The sequence below is a fragment of the Lissotriton vulgaris genome, chromosome 3_1 (assembly GCF_964263255.1).
Source record: "Lissotriton vulgaris chromosome 3_1, aLisVul1.2, whole genome shotgun sequence".
Taxonomy (NCBI): Eukaryota; Metazoa; Chordata; class Amphibia; order Caudata; family Salamandridae; genus Lissotriton; species Lissotriton vulgaris.
The window spans coordinates 1379083317-1379105086 of record NC_141689.1 but is presented as its reverse complement, the minus strand read 5'-3'; the positions used below and the strand labels follow the sequence as shown (position 1 = coordinate 1379105086).

The window sequence follows — 21770 nt, the reverse complement described above, 5'->3', positions numbered from 1 at the left end:
CTATATTGCAATTGTTTTCCTTAAATGTACTCCATGAAAATCACGGGAGCTTGACAGCTGCCTCGCTCTTGCCGTTTGACACCCACCATGGATTCATGTTTTTACTTTATGAATTCAGGAGCCATATTTATTTTTTAACTTTCTTTTAAATAGCTTTGTTGAACTTTCTCACAGGAAAAGACAGGTTTACTAAATATTTCTTGATGATTAACCTCCCAACAACTGTTTTATGAGAAATTCATTTTGACAGGGCGATATGCCCCAATTCGGACACAAACTCATGTTTTGCCCAAATCGGGATTTGGAGTTTCAATCTATTTAGCACATGCCTATAGTGTTTTGTCCATACCGTGCAAGTAAAACACGGATGTAATATGAAAGGGAAAAACGGATCAAAGGGGTAGACTTGCACAAATCGGATGCACAAATGACGGTTATGCAGGTCATGTTTCATTACTAGAGGAGCAACCCAGAATGGAGTAGTAATTGGACACCTGGTGGTGTACAATATTTGGTGGGTGTGAAATTACCACGTGAGGGTGCAGACCAGTTAGAATGAAATCCTTACAAAACAATGTACACTTTGATTTTTTATTACATAACTAGCAAACTCGGAGATGTTTCACTGGACTCATACTACAAAGACTGCCGTTAAAAACCGACTAACAGCCTGAGAATTGGAAAAGGACTAGTGTCCGACTGGAAAAACATACCTGAAATGATGTCCCCATTTGAACAGATAGAGTATCTCCCGTCAAAAACAAAGAGCTTGCCCCTGTAGTAACCATCAGGGAACTGTTCAAGGTACTTGTGGATGCCGCCCTTTAGCTGGTACACTTCCTGGCACTCTGCCTATTTGACAAAGGGGGGGAACCCCAATAGCACGGTTACATTTTGTACAGCAAAATAAAGTCCTCAGGCTTAAAACGATCTATGCACTTCTGGAGTATTACACAATTTAAAATGGAAGCGGACACTAGTGAAGGTCCAGAGAGAACAGATGTACATTTTTAAATGAGCATTCTTCTCTCAGGGGGTTTTATAATGGAGTAAAACAATTTATTTCAGTTACTGTTGGTAAAAAGGCATTTGACTCTACAGTTTGATAAACATTCCAGAGTGCAACAACGCATACTTTTGAACAACAGGCGCGCCTCCATGGTATGACAAATAAATCAACAACTCCTGTAGGTTAGGTAGGCTTAGGAATCTTTGTCAAGATGGCATTATTCATAATAATTCAGAGTTTAAGACAGACTGTAAAGAATAATAAAAAACAAGATATGACCTTGAACCCAGAATTTAAGAGGCTCCGAAACGAATCATAAATACTGATACTGTGAGCCGCTGAAGAACATGCCGAGCATGTTGAAATGCCATTATTGGCTGGTTGAGTGCGTTACGGGGTATGTAAACGCATCCTTGTATTTGGGCACACCGTCTGGTTTGTCATGAACACGACAGACTCCTTTGAGTTTCAAGATAGGTTGCTTTTATTTTCAATTCAAGTTTTTCATTGTTCACTTGGTTAGGTTTTGCAAGTTCTTTTAATCCATATTGATGCATATGATAAAGTTGATTCAAAACTGTTATGTTTCACAGAAAACAAATGCTAAATGCATTTCGGGCAAGAGAAGCCCTTTTTCAAGGAGCGCTGAAAACATAATGGCAAACGCCTTTAGAATGTAGAACTAACTCAAAAAAACACATGTGTGCTCAAACATTACATTTTGGTATTTCTTCTGGTGTACAACCCATAAGTAAACATGCTGGCTTGGTTATCTGGTGGCGTGTGAAAAATGTACCTTATAAACCATTGGGACTCTTTTTGTGGGTGCGATTATTAGAAAAAAAAAGGAAAGGTAATGAACTACGTAAGGGTTGCGCAAGGGGATGTAAAAGAACACTTACGTCCGGGTCGTTGGTTTGTTTAGTGAAAACCTAAGCGAAAAAATTACAGAGGGGTATTATCAATATTTGTTTCAAGCCAGACGTGGCGAAACAGCATTTTGATACCCATCGGGCCCCCGACTTACTTGTAGGTTAGCTGGGTGCGTACGAAACGTTACAGATGAATCGTCGGCAGCTAGGATGACAGAAATCTGGTGCGGAGTTACCGCGGAGTTGGATATGAAGTATCCACTGGCGGAGTGAAACGGAGCCATGTGACGAGTCATGTGGCTCGGAGATAAACATGGTGAAAGGACTGAAGGGTGAAGGGGATTATAGGTGGCCATGTTGGAGTGGGGTAAAAAACTGAAGTTGATGACGAAAGAAAGGATTAATATGAAGGATCATGTGTGAGGAGAGAACCAATTTTATAATACCTAGGGTTAACAGAAAGCATACAGAAGCAAATATTTTTACACAGACAGTAATAACGCTCAGGGTAATGCTGCCAAGGGGCAATGTGTGGAAAAAGTACCTAACGGGGTACTATAGAAATGCACTTAGTTCAATTCGGTCATTCAGACCGTGTGGCTTCATCGCCTGAAGCCTGTAGATCCAGGCGGTTTCACGTTGAAGGAGAACTTTATTGTTGTCTTTACCTTCATTTTTGCAAATAGTCTCAAGTACCATGTATTTTAGTTGAGCCACGTTATGGTTGAAGTCATTGAAATGGATTGCTACATTTGATTTCTGATTGTTTGTACGGATATTTGATTTGGGTTCGTTGAGACGAACTTTGATTTTCCGGGTAGTTTTTCCCACGTAGATCATACCACATGGGCATTTGAGAAGGTAGATGAGGTTGGAGAAATCGCACTTGGCATCTACATTGAGTTTAATTTTGAAACCTCTCATCGGGTGACTTATACTGTTTCCACGGATGACATTGTTGCAGCTATTGCAATTATGACACGGACGTGTGCCAGTGTGTGACACCTGTTCAGATGGTGGTTTGGATAGTAATTCTTTAAGGTTTTCCGTCCTTGTGTAGGCAAAAAGCGGAGGTTCTTTAAAAAGATTTCCAAAGTCAGGCTCCGACGACAAAATGCGCCAATGTTTCAAAATGATGCTTTTGAAGGTTTTACTGGCTGTGGAGTATCTTGATACTAGTACTGTTCTTTTGTTATCTTTTTTGGTAGTGGATCCTCTGAGGGCTTCCTCTCGTGTAAAGTTGGAAACTTTGGTAATAGCCTCATTGAGAGTTTCTTGTGGATACCCCCTGCTTTGGAATCTTTTGCCCATTTCTTTCATTTGGCTGATGCACACATCTGGATTTGATACGATTCTTTTGACTCTTAGCATTTGACTAAAAGGTAAGTGTCTTTTCAACGAGTCCTGGTGGAAGCTAGTGTGATGGAGGGTGTTGTTGCGGTCAGTTGTTTTTCGGAAAAGATCAGTTTCTAGACCTGTTTCTGTGATTTTTATCTTGACGTCAAGGAATGTGATTTCTTTGTCACTCATGTTCCACGTGAGTATGATGCGATTGTCTTTGGTGTTTAATGAGTTTAAGGCCTTCTCAAGGGTATGTTGCGTGTTCTTCCAAATGAAGAAGAGATCGTCAATGTAGCGAACATATAGTAGGAGGTTGTCAGTCCAGTTGCTTCGGTATATATGTATTTTGACTCAAATTCACCCATGTACAGGTTCGCATATGTCGGTGCTGCACAATTGCCCATTGACATTCCGGACATTTGTAGGTACCATTGTTGCTCATATACATAGTAGCTGTGGTAAAGTGTGTATACCATTAGTTCCATGAGAAAAGTTTGAAGGGATTCAATGAAATCAGACTCCTCCAAAGAGGTACATCGTTCATCCCCACAAGTAACACAAATTTACTAGAGCTGGAAGTCAGCACCTTTAAGCTAACTCGCAAACTATGCTTAAAACATTTCTTTGAAAACATCATACCACCTGCCACTGACACCAAAATGGATCAATTGCTGAGCCTACGGCCGACAAGTTCCAATATGCCTCCATGTAGCTACAAAAGTATAGACACTTTTGAAACCCTTGTAAGGCAAGACATCTCAAAACTGAATCTCAACAAAAAAACTCGACAAAACATCACGATGAAAGACAAAGACACCCTAAAGAAAATCGCTGGCAACAGCACCATAAAATGCCTCAAAGCTGATAACGGGGGTGCTCTTGTCATCCTCAACACCAGCATGTATGAGTACAAAGTTAACGAACATATTTCTGACCTTGAAACATACATGCCCCTTGGAGGAAACCCCGCCATCCAATATAAAATGGAACTTACAGGATTAGTTACCAAAGCGCATGAAGACGGCATTATCGATGATCGCACCAAAAAATTCCTGGTAGTTGAACATCCCAGAAGCTCAACGATAACCATGTTACCAAAGATCCATAAAAATCTGACGAAACCCCCATTCCGACCCATCGTATCCACGAGAGGGTCCCTCCATGAACCAATAGGGAAATTTCTTGACAGTTACCTACAACCATCTGTCACCAAGCTTAAAAGTTATATCAAAGATACAACTGATTTCTTAAAAAAACTTTCTGAAATTACCATCACCAACGATGAACAATTGATCCTCTGCACCGCAGATGTCAAAAGCCTCTACACCTCCATTCCTCATGGCGGTGGAATTGAGGCTATTGAAAACGCCTTACTGAACAGCGACATCACGGAATCCCTTCAAACTTTTCTCATGGAACTAATGGTATACACACTTTACCACAGCTACTTTGTATATGAGCAACAATGGTACCTACAAATGTCCGGAATGTCAATGGGCAATTGTGCAGCACCGACATATGCGAACCTGTACATGGGTGAATTTGAATCAAAATACATATATACCGATACGAACTGGTCTGACAACCTCCTACTATATGTTCGCTACATTGACGATCTCTTCTTCATTTGGAAGAACACGCAACATACCCTCGAGAAGGCCTTAAACTCATTAAACACCAAAGACAATCGCATCATACTCACATGGAACATGAGCGACAAAGAAATCACTTTCCTTGACGTCAAGATAAAAATCACAGAAACAGGTCTAGAAACTGATCTTTTCCGAAAAACAACTGACCGCAACAACACCCTCCATCACACTAGCTTCCACCAGGACTAGTTGAAAAGACGCTTACCTTTTAGTCAAATGCTAAGAGTCAAAAGAATCGTATCAAATCCAGATGTGTGCATCAGCCAAATGAAAGAAATGGGCAAAAGATTCCAAAGCAGGGGGTATCCACAAGAAACTCTCAATGAGGCTATTACCAAAGTTTCCAACATTTCACGAGAGGAAGCCCTCAGAGGATCCACTACCAAAAAAGATAACAAAAGAACAGTACTAGTATCAAGATACTCCACAGCTAGTAAAACCTTCAAAAGCATCATTTAGAAACATTGGCGCATTTTGTCGTCGGAGCCTGACTTTGGAAATCTTTTTAAAGAACCTCCGCTTTTTGCCTACACAAGGACGGAAAACCTTAAAGAATTACTATCCAAACCACCATCTGAACAGGTGTCACACACTGGCAAACGTCCGTGTCATAATTGCAATAGGTGCAACAATGTCATCCGTGGAAACAGTATAAATCACCAGATGAGAGGTTTCAAAATTAAACTCAATGCAGATGCCACGTGTGACTCCTCCAACCTCATCTACCTTCTCAAATGCCCATGTGGTATGATCTACGTGGGAAAAACTACCCGGAAAATCAAAGTTCGTCTCAACGAACACAAATCAAATATCCATACAAATAATCAGAAATCAAATGTAGCAATCCATTTCAATGACTTCAACCATAACGTGGCTCAACTAAAATACATGGTACTTGAGACTATTTGCAAAAATGAAGGTAAAGACAACAATAAAGTTCTCCTTCAACGTGAAACCGCCTGGATCTACAGGCTTCAGGCGATGAAGCCACACGGTCTGAATGACCGAATTGAACTAAGTGCATTTCTATAGTACCCTGTTAGGTACTTTTTCCACACATTGCCCCTTGGCAGCATTACCTTGAGCATTATTACTGTCTGTGTAAAAATATTTGCTTCTGTATGCTTTCTGTTAACCCTAGGTATTATAAAATTGGTTCTCTCCTCACACATGATCCTTCATATTAATCCTTTCTTTCGTCATCAACTTCGGTTTTTTACCCCACTCCAACATGGCCACCTATAATCCCCTTCACCCTTCAGTCCTTTCACCATGTTTATCTCCGAGCCACATGACTCGTCACATGGCTCCGTTTCACTCCGCCAGTGGATACTTCATATCCAACTCCGCGGTAACTCCGCAATAGATTCCTGTCATCCTAGCTGCCGACGATTCATCTGTGACGTTTCGTACGCACCCAGCTAACCTACAAGTAAGTCGGGGCCCCGATGGGTATCAAAATGCTGTTTCGCCACGTCTGGCTTGAAACAAATATTGATAATACCCCTCTGTCATTTTTTCGCTTAGGTTTTCACTAAACAAACCAACGACCCGGACGTAAGTGTTCTTTTACATCCCCTTGCACAACCCTTATGTAGTTCATTACCTTTCCCTTTTTTTTCTAATAATCGCACCCCAAAAACAGTCCCAATGGTTTATAAGGTACATTTTTCACACGCCACCAGATAACCAAGCCAGCATGTTTACTTATGGGTTGTACACCAGAAGAAATACCAAAATGTAATGTTTGAGCATACATGTGTTTTTTTGAGTTAGTTCTACATTCTAAAGGCGTTTACCATTATGTTTTCAGCGCTCCTTGAAAAAGGGCTTCTCTTGCCCGAAATGCATTGGAGCATTTGTTTTGTGTGAAACAACAGTTTTGAATCAACTTTATCATAAGCATCAATATGGATAAAATGAACTTGCAAAACCTAACCAAGTGAACAATGAAAAACTTGAATTGAAAATAAAAGCAACCTATCTTGAAACTCAAAGGAGTCTGTCGTGTTCATGACAAACCAGACGGTGTGCCCAAATACAAGGATGCGTTTACATACCCCGTAACGCACTCAACCAGCCATCAATCCACGGCGTATTGGGACGGTTACGCCACTTGTTGGAGCACCCAAAAAATCTTCAAAAAACTCATCAAAAAACTCAAATAATCATACATCAACCTTCTAAGAAACACTTGCGCAATGCGCCTTGCCCTCCTTTACAGTTTCTGAAATGCCATTATTAACATGAAGTACAGTAGGTGTCAAGGATGTCAGCAACATAAGGTACATTTAGAGTAATAAATACCAAAAATGGTTAACAGGAAATCAGCTCACTGCATGGATCAGACTGCAATTGCACAGAATTTTACCACAGGAGTCTAAACAGTAGTACACAAGGCAAAAACCTGAGTTTCAGTGGGGAACGTTTTTATGTGAGTGGAAATGATTCATCTATCAGCCATTTGGGAATATTAGCCCATTCATTTTACACATAGTATATTACCAAGCAAATCCTTCAAGCATAAATCATGGCCTGGGCAGTAAAAATGTATTCCTAACAGTAGATGGATACTCAAGTATTTGGTTTGTTGTAACCATAAAGCTCAGTGAACCTATATGGTAGCTAGACATTATTTTCCTCAGCGTGACTTTACATTATCTCCATCTGTGGAGCAATAAAGCTGTGGGCCAAGATCGTATTTACTTGCTAGAGGACCAAAACAGATCACTGAGCCATGTAAATGAATATAAAACTAAAACAAGAAGAATTAAAGAAAAAGGGATTGGCTACAGGATAGGTCGAGGTTTATCCACTTACAATCTCTGTTCACCAATTTAAATCAGTTAATCATCTCCAAGTGAAAGAAAAGCAGATGAATATGGGCACTTCTAAAGAAGTTAGAAACAATAATTGAATTTATTGGCATATCATGCTATCCCATCGAAAATACTCAGGGCTCTCAGTTTACAGTGCAGTCAACGACATACAAATATAAAGTCGACATGATTAACCTGGGATCACCAGGCATGAAATGGATGGAGAGCAAACGCATCTCCCCTTCTGGATTAAAACACACTCAAATTAGGAGAAGAACAAATATCACTTCAGTGCCAGCCTTCCCTTCTGGCTGACAGTCCCACTTTACAAAAAACTAGAATTTACAGATATTTTCATAAAGTAGAAAGACCTGAGTCATACACATGCTATTGTTCTGAATATTGTGATTTCCATGGTGAAATATATTTTACTTACATTTCTGACGCATGCATGTACTTCATAATCATGTTTCATAAAGTCTGCGCATTCGCCAATTATGGGCTTCGACCAGTTAAAGCACTTGGAGTTCCCAAAAACTCTGCTTCAATTTTTTCTTTGCTCGTGCTCGCCAACGTCAAGTTGGAGAGCGAGGAAAATCCACCCCCCGTCTCAACGTGGGCAGTCGGATTTCTCAACGCGGGCAGTTGCGGATGGCCGCTTTGACAAACCTTCCATTCGCATTGAGAAAGCTGCTACTCGGGTAGAAAATCTACTCGAGAGGCAGAAAAGATGCAGCGCCCTCTTGCGCTGAACATGGTGCCGTTCGCACTGATTTTACAGGGTGGGACAAATTCCCGGCACTGAAAATCAACGTGAACGGCATGACCAAATGCACCCCGGCGTTTGCGGAACGCCACGTAGCGCTGTGGGTTTTTTGGTCACTTTGCGGAGTTCCACGTAGCGAAACTCCGTGAACTCGGAGGAGTAACTTAGCGCGCATCCAAGATGGTCGCGTGAGCACAGGGCTCCCCGGACCCTCGCCACCCTTCGCAATCTATCCTGATGTTATCCTGATTTCTCGGACGGATTCTTTGAGATGAACCTCGGCTGAGTTCCTAACCCTTTTCAGAACTTTTATCGGACCTGGGTAACCAAAACTGCATTGATCTGAATTTCTTGGGCCCACCGGGAGGCGAGCCGGGGACCGGGCGACTCTTGGATCCGGGACGGAGTCGAACAACAACGGCAGTGGGGTCTCCTCAGTAGCACCATCACCACTTTCGGTTTCGTTTCTGGATCCCGACACGGTTTGATTGTGAGACCGTATCCCTCGGCTTGGGGCCATTCCAGCTTCCATCTAATGCAACCACGGCCTTAACTCCGCAGTTGTCTGGATCACTCTTGTGCTTTTGTTTTGGCAATACGTGCTGGCTTCTGTGGTCTATTTGTGCCCGGCCTGACGGCGGCCATTTTTACCAGGTCTCGCGGGCCCCTCTGGGGCGCATCTTCCACATGGCTGGTAAGGGTGACGCTGAGAAGCGAAAGACAAAGACATCTCTTCGTGGGGGACTGGTCCAGACAAATGTCATCGACCGCTACACTCAGCCAAAAGGATCCCCTGGACTCTCCAGTCGCACCCCAGAGGATGCCAAAGAGGACCCGTCCGCTCCTGTTGATCTGTCCCTGCAAGACATCATGGGCGCCATCTCCAATATGAAGGAGACCATCGGTCAGCAATATGAGGCACTGGCTCGTAAAATCGACACAGTCACCATCGATGTCACCTTGATCAGGGCTGAAGTCATTGGATCTGAAGACTTCCAGCCTCACGACCGATGTGTCGGAACTTCAGACAGAGGTCGGTAACTTGAAATCTGCCAATGACTTGATGTCCCATCGGCTAGAAGATTTTGAGAACAGGGCGCGACGCAACAACATTTGCGTCATAGGTGTGGTGGAAAATCCCGAGCCTCACTCGGTAGATCTACTGGTCGAGGATCTTGTCCTGAACCATCTTTCTCCCTCTGGACTCAGTAAGTTTTTTGCAGTGGAGCGTGCACATCGTGTGCCGGGTGGAAAGCCCAAGCCGGGCGCTCATCCACGGCCCATCATTGCGAAACTCTTCCACTTCAGAGATCGAGATGCTATCCTGCAGGCTTCGAGAGTTCATGGCCCGGTAAACTTTGAGAACTCCTCTGTCAACTTCTTTCTGGATTTTACTCAGCATGTCCAGAGACAAAGGATGGCTTTCCAGGGGGTAAAAAGACGTCTTCGGGACCTTGGTTTGAAGTATGCGATGCTTTTCCCAACTAGGCTTCGAGTGGAGTATGAGGAGCGGACTTTCTTTTTTGATCGGCCGGACATTGCAAGTGACTGGCTGGACACCCTACCTGGCCGAGGTGATCGGACGGAGCACCCTGGCGGTGCCGAAGGTGGTGAGCCTACGCGGAAGTGACTTTTCGGTCCCTGACCTCCGAACATTAGACATTTCTCAGCTGGGTTCTATTTCTTTTCCTAATATGTTTCATTGCGGTCCACGTCTGGGTGGCGGGTGGCGACGGGCCTCTTTCCTCCTCCGGGGTCTTTTTGTAGAGTGGGGTTCCTAGGGCGACAGGCACACTGCATGTTGGGGTGGCTTTTTGGTCTACTGCAGGGGTGCAGGGAGGGGGAGTTGTAACGATAGTTAGTTGGGGGGTGGGATGGGGTGTTCGGTGTGTGTTTTTTTCTCTCAAGCCGACAAATTGCTTTTTTCCTTGCTTCAGGGGTCCGGCTCTTGGTGGGGTGACCTATGCATTACTTGTGGGGATGGGGGGTAATGGGTCGAGGTTGATCTCATGGAACGTCAATGGATTGGGGGATCGTATCAAACGGGGTGTTGTGTTGCAATATTTGAGTCGTTTGTCTGCTGATGTGGTGCTCCTGCAGGAAACGCATTTGGTGGGAAACGTGTGTCATGCTTTAAACAGGTGGGGTTACCGACTGGTTGCTCATTCGGGGTTTACCACTGGTTCCAGAGGGGTTGGTATTCTGATCCGGTCTTCTCTCCCCATTGATATAGATAATGTTATCCTTGATGACAGAGGGCGCTACGCCGCTATCACCGGTAGGTGGGAGGGTAAAACTCTTTCTTTGGCTACTGTATACATTCCCCCGGGTCTCCAGACCTCTACTTTCTCTGATGTTGGCCGAATGATGCTGGGCCTCCCTGACAGTCTCCTCCTTATGGGTGGGGATTTTAATTCTGTGCTTTCAGGCAGTACGGATCGCCACCCTCCCAGGACACTTCCCACTTCCCAATCTTGGCTCGGGGGGTTCATAGACACTTTCGGCCTGGTGGACTGCTGGAGGTTAATGCACCTGACGCAATGTCAGTACACCTTTCACTCCGGAGCTCATGGGAGTCTATCCAGGCTCGACTATGTCCTTATGCCCGCGGTCCAGTCTTCCTACATCAAGGAGATCAGACATTTGGCCCGAGGCATTTCTGATCATTCTCCTTTGTGGCTTAGTTTTGACACGGGGATACACGCTGCGGGGCGGATCGCCCCTATCAATCCATGGTATTTGCGCAACCCCAAGACCCGTAGTAGCCTGATAAAGTCTCTAGATTCTTACTTCCTGGAAAATGAGGGGTCGGTCTCGTCCTCTGTGTCCCTGTGGGAGGCATTCAAAACTGTCATTCGTGGTCAGGCCTTATCTTTAATAGCTGAGACCAAGAAGGCCCGACATATGGAGGTTGAGAGTCTGGAGGCAGAAATACTTGAGTTGGAGGCCGACCTGGAATTAGGCGTCACCCGGGAGAAACTCCACGCCCTTAGTTTGAAGCAGTTTGATTATAAATCCCATGTTACGGATGCCTCCAAGACAATGTTTAGGGAACAGCAGGGTAGATTGTACGATGTTGGTGATAAGGCGGGCAAATTGACCGCATGGCTTGATAGAAAGGAAAGAGCGAATCGTGTGGTTCCCGTGATACAGACTTCGGATGGTGTGTACGTGACTGACCCTGGCGAGATTGTGGAATGCTTTGCTGATTATTTTCGTGTGGTTTACTCCCCGGTGTCCGACAGAGATGAAGATGACTCTCGTTTGCTACTGCGGGACATTGCTTTGCCTTGTTTGTCTGAGGAGGACCGAGAGCGCATGGAGGCCCCGTTGTCGGTGGATGAGGTTGCCACCACAATCCGTTCCCTCCGTTCTGGTAAGGCCATGGGCCCTAATGGCCTCCCTATCGAACTGTATAAACTGCGCCCGGACAAAGTTGCGCCCTACCTTCGCGCAATGTTCAGGGAGTCACGTGACCTCGGCGCCCTCCCTTATGATCAGCGTTTGGCTACTATAGTTGTGATTCCTAAGGAGGGCAAGCCTCGTGATCGCTGTGCGTCATATCGGCCTATTTCCTTGCTGAATGCCGAGCCTAAGATCCTTGCCAAGGTCCTTGCCAATCGTTTAATCACTGTAATTTGTGACCTGATCCACCCGGAGCAATCCGGTTTCATTCCGCACCGAAACACTGCTCTTAACTTACGGTGCTTACACGGTGTTCTCGCTAGGGCGGAGTCTCTATCAGAGCCGGCCATCTTGGCTTCCTTGGACGCCACGATGGCCTTTGATACGATTGAATGGCCATATCTTTGGGCCACTCTGGCGAAGTTTGGTTTCGGTGCGGACTTTATTAGTTTGGTTAAACTTTTGTATTTGGATCCGTTGGCTCAGGTCGTCGTCAATGGCAGAGTGTCCTGGTCCTTTGCTCTCGGGAGGGGTACGCGGCAGGGATGCCCGCTGTCCCCCTTGCTTTTTGCTCTTGCTCTCGAACCGCTCGCAGCCTGGCTTCGTTGGGAGCCGTCGATAAAGGGCATCCAGTGGTCCCCCGATTTTGAAGATCGTGTTTCGTTGTACGCCGACGATATCCTTTTATACCTTACCTCCCCTCGTAAATCCCTTAATGTCCTGTTCGATGTTCTCACTTCTGTTGGCAAGAACTCCGGCCTGGTTATCAATTGGTCAAAATCGTGTGTGTATGTTATCTCGGGCGGCCTTCCCCCCTTACCGAGTAGGTTTCCCATTCAAATCTCGCAATCAGGCTTCAAGTACTTGGGAGTCTATATATCGTTGGACCCGGTTGCCCGCTATGAGCACAATCTCCTCCCTCCTCTCCGACGATTGAAGGTGGACGTGGCTCGGTGGCGTAAACTGCCGTTGTCGCCACTTGGTCGAGCGGCACTCTTTAAAATGATGTCTCTGCCTCGCTTTCTCTATGCGCTTCAAAATTCTTTTGACGCCATTCCGGCGGCGTACTTTCGGGAAGTGGAAGGTTTGCAGAGGAGGCTCGTTTGGGACGGTCGTGCTCGCATCGCTCTTGCAAAGCTCACTCTCCCCTGGTATGACTGGGGCATCGCGCTCCCAGACATCAGGAGGTATTACTGGGCCTCTCAGTTGTCCGCCATCAACCATGCCACGTATGAACCCGGTCAGGCTCCTGCATTCGAGATCGACAAACATCAGTTGCCTGGTGGTAACTTCAATAGAGCACTCTACTCTCGGACCGCGGGGAGAAACCTCACGGGACCCACTAAGATTGCGGTGCGTGTGTGGAAGGATGCAAATGCGGCTATGGGATGGAATGATCGATTGACGCAAGCGACCCCATTGTATGCATCGGAACAATTGGGATGCCTCTGGACAACGAAAGGTTTTGAGAACTAGGACATGATTGGTATCAGCAGAGTGGGTGATCTTTGGGTGAAAGGCACGGTGAAGACCTTTGCGATACTTAAAAGTGAGTACGAGTTGGGGGATCGAGAGTTCTTCAGGTATGTGCAGGTCCGCCACGCTTTACTGTCTGTCATCACAGCTGGTGAGTCGGTTCCTGATTCATCCCCACTTGAGGACCGTATACTTGATGGTCATTTGCCCGATAGTACAATCTCCCTGATCTATAAGAAACTAATCAACAATCAAGCAGACCTTCTTGTGCGTCTCAGAGAGGTCTGGTCCGAAAACGGGTTGGAGTTGGACGACGAGGACTGGCAGGCCGCCTTATCCTCCCCAAAAGAAGTCGCCATTCCGGCCCGTCTCCGTCTCGTCCAGCTCAAGATTCTTCATCGTATATATGTTACGAGTCCTCGTTTGGTTGCGATGGGTTTTTCCTTGGATGGGTTGTGTAGGCGTGGATGTGGTATGAGTGCTACCTTTCTCCACATCCTCTGGGAGTGCCGGGAGGTGGCGGCGTATTGGCAGCGGGTGCACGCGGTCATGGAGTGTGTTACCGGGGTTGTTCTGCTGCCTGAGGCTCGTAGATGTCTGTTGAATGTGTGGGAGCCGAATGATTACAACATTGCCCAGGCCCGGTTGGCGGCACTGGGGAACATGATTGCGAAAAGAGATATTGCGCAGTTGTGGGGTTCCCCACGGCCTCCCACTGTGTCGGCATGGAAGGAGAATATGGACTGGTGCATGTTTAGAGAGAAGACGGTATATCTGGCTAGGGGCAAGCCTAGGGCGCGGAGTAAAATCTGGGGTCAGTGGAACGCCTACAGAGGGAACATTTGCACACCCCCTCTCGAAGACACTTTGGACATTCCACCTTCCCCCTGATCGGGAGGTTCCTGGAATGATTTATTCCTTTTCTCCCATTGTCTGACTTCCCCACTGCCCCCACCCCGAGTATTTTTCATGCCTCCTGATTCGTTATTTGGTACTGTGGGTCCCCCCCATCAGAACTTGACATTGTTTATAACATCTTTCGCCTTGAGTCTTTTTTTCTTTCTCGTTTTTATTTCTAAAAAATTAAAAATCTCTATATCCTGCCTACCTCCAGCGTTGCCGAAAAGGTATAGTGTGTTAAGTTGGACCACGAAAGAGCGGTCGCTGCTTTGTGAATTACATAAATGCCTCACATGTTCTAGCGGCCGACCCTTGTGGTTGTAGGCCCATACCTGTAATGCAATGTTTGCACAATAAAGTTTTTCAAAAAAAAAAAAAGAAACTCCGTGAACTCCGCACAGTCCTAATATGTGGAACCACACTGGGAAGACATTGCAAACTTTAACTAGAAATAAAGAAACAGAATGCTTATTTAAAACTTTCGGTGTCATTTACAAAGTGCCTGCTAAAGCGACCTACCCGAATGGCGTGATAAATGCAGAAAATCTCAAGAATTAAAAAAATTACTTTTCTCCTTTGTACTAGTCCAGAGAACATGTCTCACCTTAGACCGCAGATAGGAGGAGGCCCGCTCGCAGCGGATCCCTCCAGTGCAATACATCAGCACCTTCTTGTTCTTGAAGAGATCCAAGTTTTGGTTGACATAGTTGGGAAAGTAGCTGAATTTTCTGATGTCTGGAGCTATGCAGTTCTGGAACTTTCCCTAGTGCAAATAAGCAAAAACAGTGTTCTGAAAAAAGCACTGGTGGCGAAATAAAACTGCTAACACAGAAGAAAATTTGAGACCTTTGCCTCATTGTGAATTAATGTGACGGCAAAAACTCAAGTAGATAGGATTATTTGTTCTCAAACTGATCCGGGAGATGATTCTTCAGTTTGAGCAACTATTATCAGGATACATCCATCTTCTGAGTCGGGTCAACGAGAAACACTTTCTGTTTAAGGAGGCACTACAATTTCCACCTCCACTGAATGAGCTTCCACATTACATGGTATCTTTCCAACACACTACAGTGCTGCTTTTAAAGTCAATCCAAGTGGCACGCCGCAAACACCTCCTTGACCTTCACCCTTTCTCCCAGCACACATGGAAACGTGTGGTGCCTACAGCAAAAAAAACAAGCATTGGAAATGCAATAGGTCTCGCATTAGGAAAGTTTGAGCTATTGGTATTGTAAATGACACTTTTTTTATTTATGTGTTGGTTTTGAAAGTAGCAAAATTAATAGCTTTGTCAGTTACAATGTCAATAGTTTTAACTTTTGCAAATGTGACACCTATAGCATTTGTAATGCAATGTGTGTTGTATTTACGTGACTTAGATGAATTGATATAACAAATAACAATGGCTTTTAATTTTGTAAATAATTAATACTTAAATAAAAGTTATTGTAATTTATAATGGCAATAGCTTAAACGTTTGTAAATAACTTTTGTGAAGATTATGTTCAGTGTATTTTATTGTGACGACAATCCAAGAACATTGCATTTGCACCTACACACACAGAGCCACACACATGTAGATGTGGTGGTGGTGGATCTGGGGGATATGGTGGTGGTGGATGTGGTGGTGGTGGTGGATGTGGTGGTGGATGTGGTGGTGGTGGATGTGGTGGTGATGGTGGTGGATGTGGGGGTGGATGTGGGGGTGGTGGTGGATGTGGTGGTGGTGGTGGAGGTGGTGGTGGTGGGGGTGGGGGTGGTGGAGGTGGTGGTGGGTGTGGTGGTGGTGGTGGAGGTGGTCGATGTGGTGTTGATGTGGTGGATGTGGTGGTGGTGGATGTGGTGGTTGTGGATGTGGTGAAAGTGGTGGTGGATGTGGTGGTGGAAGTGATGGTGGTGGGTGTGGTGGATGCGGTGGTGGATGCGGTGGTGGTGGATGCGGTGGTGGATGAGGTGGTGGATGAGGTGGTGGATGAGGTGGTGGATGAGGTGGTGGATGAGGTGGTGGTGGATGCGGTGATGGATGTGGTGGTGGTGGTGGATGTGGTGGTGGTGGTGGATGTGGTGGTGGTGGATGTGGTGGTGGTGGTGGATGCGGTGGATGCGGTGGAAGTGGTGCATGTGGTGGTGGATGTGGTGGTGGATGTCATGGTGGATGTGAAGGTGATGGATGTGATGGTGGATGTGGTGGATGTGGTGGTGGATGTGGTGGTGGATGTGATGGTGGATGTGGTGGTGATGGTGGATGTGGTGGTGGTGATGGTGGATGTGGTGGTGTTGTGGTGGATGTGTTGGTTGTGGATATGGTGGTTGTGGTGGATGCGTTGGTGGATGAGGTGGTGGATGAGGTGGTGGATGAGGTGGTGGATGAGGTGGTGGATGAGGTGGTAGATGAGGTGGTGGATGTGGTGGTGGCTCCCTCAACATCCACTAGCTAAGGTCTCTGTCTGTTTAACTCTGTATCTAAGCCTTCATTACATCTACTACATTTCTCTGGACTGCCTATTTATTTTTTCAACCTTTTCATTTCAAAATACTTTATTCGGTATTTTGCAACCATAAAAGCACATGACAGACAAATATAAACTCAATAAATAAGTTAAAATACAATTAAAAAACAAAACTTTAATAACAGCCCTTTACAGATTCAGAATGGATAAGAATATAAATAATAGGAAGCATTTTCTAACAAAGACTAACTAGTGAGCTAGTAACCCTGCATCTGAACTTCCAGCGGAACTCCCTTTAGAAAGTTACATAAGGAACACTGAAAAGTTTCGTTAACAATACATGCTCTTTAAGAAAATAACCAATTCCTTTACAGTGTCCTGTGCCCGTGAAAACTGTGGGGAGAGAAAACTCCCAGGACATTGCTTGGGAGGGGGTAATGAGCAAGAGTAATTTGAACAGAACAAAAATAGCATCCATTTGAATAAAATGGTCTCTACACAAAAGTGACATACCTAAACTTCGTTAGTAAACACTCTTCTAAAGCTCTTAATAAAATTGTGCAACATTAGTTAATTAGTTGCTTCTATAATTTGTGAGAGTGTTGTACTTGTTATATGCACACTTTCTGCACCGTAACAAACGTCCTTGATAATGTAATTTGTGAGAGTGGGGTTACATCATGGTGCCCGCGGAGGCAGCACACACAGCCTGGTGACACGAGAGACAAGGAGAAACACGGCCGTCAAAGTGAAAGTACGGCCGGCTGAGGGCATTACTGTGGGGAGGGGGGATGAGAAATGCGACACGGCGGGCAGGGGAGGGGGCGGAGCGGGGAGAGCGGCATGAGGGTGTGAAGCAGCAGGAGAGGAGTGCTGCTGGCGATTGACTGGCGATTTGATGATGTGCACGCGCATTTTAGGTCAATACGCTTGCGCATTGACCTAAAAGCGCACGGGCACAGCATCAAATCGCCAGTCAATCGCCAGTCTAGATAAAGCTTATTTAAGCCCCTAAAGAGCTTGCCAGCTATGCGCATGCGTACAGCAGGCGAGCCCTAAAAATGAGATGGGACAATGATCCTCTCTCAACTTGAGGCTTCAGACGTTAAATCTCAACTATAAAAGTAACAATTCAGGAACCAATCAATTGTACACTAACTTGGACAACACAGGTGTTCCAATTAATTTCACTGGAAATGATATGGTATACTTCATGTTATAGTGCTCTTTTAAAACTAAAACAGCTAGAAGCAATAATAAATGTATACATATTAAAAGATGTGTTCTCAGTGGAAACTGTTTTTGCTTAATGTCATATGCACCTATTGTGTGGTTTTACTACATTCAATTTCATTAAGTTGCTGAACAATAAAAAGCAAGCAAGTAATCAAAAAACGTTATTGGGAATGGGGCACACTATATAAGATTCAGTAAAGAATGATTATGATGTGGCTTTGTTACTAACCCGCATTGCATGGTTTTTTTATTGTTTTTGAGTAATAGTGAAACTGAGCGTCATCAAAAAAGATAACATAGAAAAAATTAATTGATCCCCCTACAAATGGCAGGTATCAAAATATTAAAAAAGATGAAACGTGTGCCCATCACAAGCCTGCTGTCAGCAACAAACAGGTACCACAAGCATTTGAAGACCACTACACATCAGAAGGACTCGGACAGCAGCAGCATTTATCACAGACACATTAACAGCCACTAAAGTGTGATTTAGGCTCTGCGAATTCTATGCTGGAGGAATTGTCCAACTTCATACGCAAAAAGTCACGGTACTGGAAAATATGTTATTTTCAACAAATTCTGTGTGCAATAAAAATACATAATACGTCTGTTGTATTTGTTTAGCTAGATTCCATTCTTAATACATTAAACCACTCACAGTAGGCAGACAACGGTAATCAGTTTATATACGTGCATGCTCAAATGCAAACCCCCTCTAAAGGGGCACATACAACAATAAGGAAACATGACGAAATATACATGTGAGTAAAGATGCAATAAAAATGCTCTTATACACCTTGGAGTACAATGCATGCCATAATAAGGTGGAACGTGTGTACACCTACACAAAAACTTAATCAGAGGGTCCTAGGGAATATCTATTTTTAAAGACCAGGTAGTGTTCTATCCCCATTCTACAACCGAAAAAACGCAATGAACCTACCGGTCTGGAAACCATAAGACAGATTAACAGAGAAACTAAAATGCCTAAGTCAAAGAGAAGAGAGAGCATTCATTAAGTAGAAAAGAATTCCATCAGCCCACATAAGTGGCGACACTTCATCATCTGGGATTTGTGATTGGTTGCACCATTTGTGCAGCCAGCAAGAAATGATATCAAAACTATGCTTGCTTTGTACCCCAGTGATAGGTACAGCCACTAGCCAGTTTTGATCAATGGTGCTGAAGGTTTGCAGTGCAATAAAGTGAAAAAAATATAGTGCAAATGTTAAAATTGGCTACTAGGATATTGCGGAAACTTTAATAAACACTATCCTAGTGTCAAGTCTAAAAACAGAGCGCTGACAGTTTGAAAAAATAACTGTCATATGCGGTGAAATGGCAGGTCTACATGTTTCAGCCACATGGATTACTTCTATCCATGCTTTCGTCAGGGTCAGTACAACAACGCTACTGCAATAATGTGAAATATAGTGCTCAACAACTTAAATGGTTGGTGCGATACAGCCTACCATATCCTGTGACTCCCATCAAGTGAGCGAATAACACAGGAACCTTGGATTCATTCCTACAAAACAATATATAATTGTAAATTATAAAAATCTCTCTGACCTAGAACATCCAGAAACACTGTTGCTCAATATCTGTTATTTAGAACATGGCCTTATAGTCCAATTCACCACTCATTTGTTTTTATTTATTTATTTAATATTTTTATTAACATGAGGTCATTTATCATGAACAAAAATTGAGTATAGCATAATAAGCATTAATGATACAAATTCTTCTTATCCAACATCGATGGGTAAGATACAACAAAAGAGTAATAATACAAAATAATAAAATACAAGATGAGGCCAAGCTTTACATAAAAGTTCCCTAGATTTTTTCATCTTGCAAAGTGATCGAATCCCCCTAGCTTTAGCGAGTAAAAGCTCCATATTAAGTATATCTTTGACCATACCCCACCATTCCAGCACCACAGGTGGTAATTTTGAGATCCAGCCCGGGCTATGGTTAATCTAGCACAAGTCAGTAGTATAGTTATTAAATCCATCTGGTTAGAGTCTCTATTCTGTCCCCCCATTAATACATCCACTGCTGTAAACAAGATGGGTCCATCTAATTTTTGTGATAAAACTTTAACCACCACCTGCCAGAATTCTCCCAACATTGGGCAAGACAAAACATATGTTGCAGATCAGCTGCCACCAGATCACATTTCGGGCACTTAGTCCGATCGCTAGTAGTCGTATTTGATGCCCACTTGGATATTCTTTCAGGAGTATAATATAAAAAACAGATAGTTCTATATTGCTGTAATCTTAGATTATATGAATGCACCGCTTTACAAATACCGCTGAGTGCAGATGACACAGTACTGGCCGATATATTATACCTCATTTTCTGACTCCAACGTGCAGCTATTCTTCCACAATCACTTTCCTTATGAGAGTTAAAGCTTTTATAACCAATGCTAACCATCAATTTATTCTCCCTTTGATATATACAATCCCATATACTGGAGTCCAGTATTATCGCACAAGTTACTACTTGTGTAACGATATATCTGTAAGAGACATTAGTTAGTGATAGATTCCTTACCTTAGAATATCCCCAGGCGTCAGACTGGATCCGGAAAATTTTGCGTAGCAGTACCCTTGTGCGTCGGTAGGCGTCGTCTGCGGCTCCGCGTCCGTCGTCGGCGTCGTGGGCGCCGTGATGACGTCGTCGGAGTACTTAGACGCCGCCTCCGCGTGCTGACGTCAGTTCTTAGCAACAGCTTTTCCGCGCCAGAAGCGCAGAGCCATGACAAAAACCGACACTGGTGCCAAGAAACTAGGGCCCTGAAAGGGGATGACCTTAACCCTAGATATCGGTTCGCAGAACGGGGAGGATGGGTGGGTCGGTAAGGAATCTATCACTAACTAATGTCTCTTACAGATATATCGTTACACATGTAGTAACTTGTGCATCTGAAAGAGACACGTTAGTGATAGATTCCTTACCTTAGAATAGATACCCCAGCAATACCATCCCCGTGGTGGTGGGTCTGCGAACCAATATTCACACCAGAAAGTCCTGGAGAACGGAACGGCCGAAGTAGCCATCCCTCCGGACTTGACTGTCCAGGCAGTAGTGCCTCGCAAACGTGTGCAACGAAGCCCACGTAGCAGTGTGGCAAATGTCCTGCAAGGGCACACCTCGGCCCAAGGCAGTTGTAGTGGCCGTGGCTCGAGTGGAATGAGCCCGCAGCCCAACAGGTGGTTCCTTCTTAGCCAAGGAGTAACACGCCTGGATGCACATGATAATCCATCGAGAACTGGTCCTCTTGTGCACCGCTTTCCCTTTCTTAGCGCCCGCGTACCCAACAAAGAGTTGATCATCCACCCGGAACTGGCTTGTGCGATCCAGATAGAACGAGAGCGCACGTTTTGGGTCCAGACGGTGGAGCCTCTCCTCCTCTCTCGAGGGGTGCGGAGGCGGAAAGAAGGTGGGCAATGTGATGGACTGCCCCATGTGGAAGGCCGTGACCACTTTAGGCAAGAAGGAGGGCCTAGTCCTCAAAACAACCTTGTCCGGATGGACTGAAAGGAAAGGAGGCTTACAAGAGAGGGCCTGGAGCTCACTCACTCTCCTGGCAGAGGTGATGGCTACCAGGAAGGCAGTCTTCAAAGAAAGAAGGCGAAGTGGACAGTTATGAAGTGGCTCAAAGGGAGCGCACATCAGAAATGTTAGAACCAGGTTCAAGTCCCACTGAGGCATCACGAAAGGAACAGGAGGAAAGGTATGAGTGATGCCTTTCAGAAATCTGTTTACTATAGGGGACTTGAACAAAGAGGGTTGGTCAGGCAGCCTCAGAAAGGCTGAAAGAGCCGAA

General features: G+C 44.7%; 1 protein-coding gene across 1 annotated transcript in view; it reads right to left on the bottom strand.

Moving 5' to 3' along the window:
• The window catches only part of TSTD2 (thiosulfate sulfurtransferase like domain containing 2), a 210792-nt gene that overhangs the window by 808 nt on the left and 188214 nt on the right, over positions 1–21770 (bottom strand). Inside the window, exons 8-9 of the mRNA XM_086961849.1 lie at positions 14845–15003; positions 714–852 (exon numbers count right to left, since the gene is read on the bottom strand). Coding sequence (XP_086817975.1) covers positions 714–852; positions 14845–15003 — 298 coding nt within the window. The remainder of the gene's footprint in view (positions 1–713; positions 853–14844; positions 15004–21770) is intronic.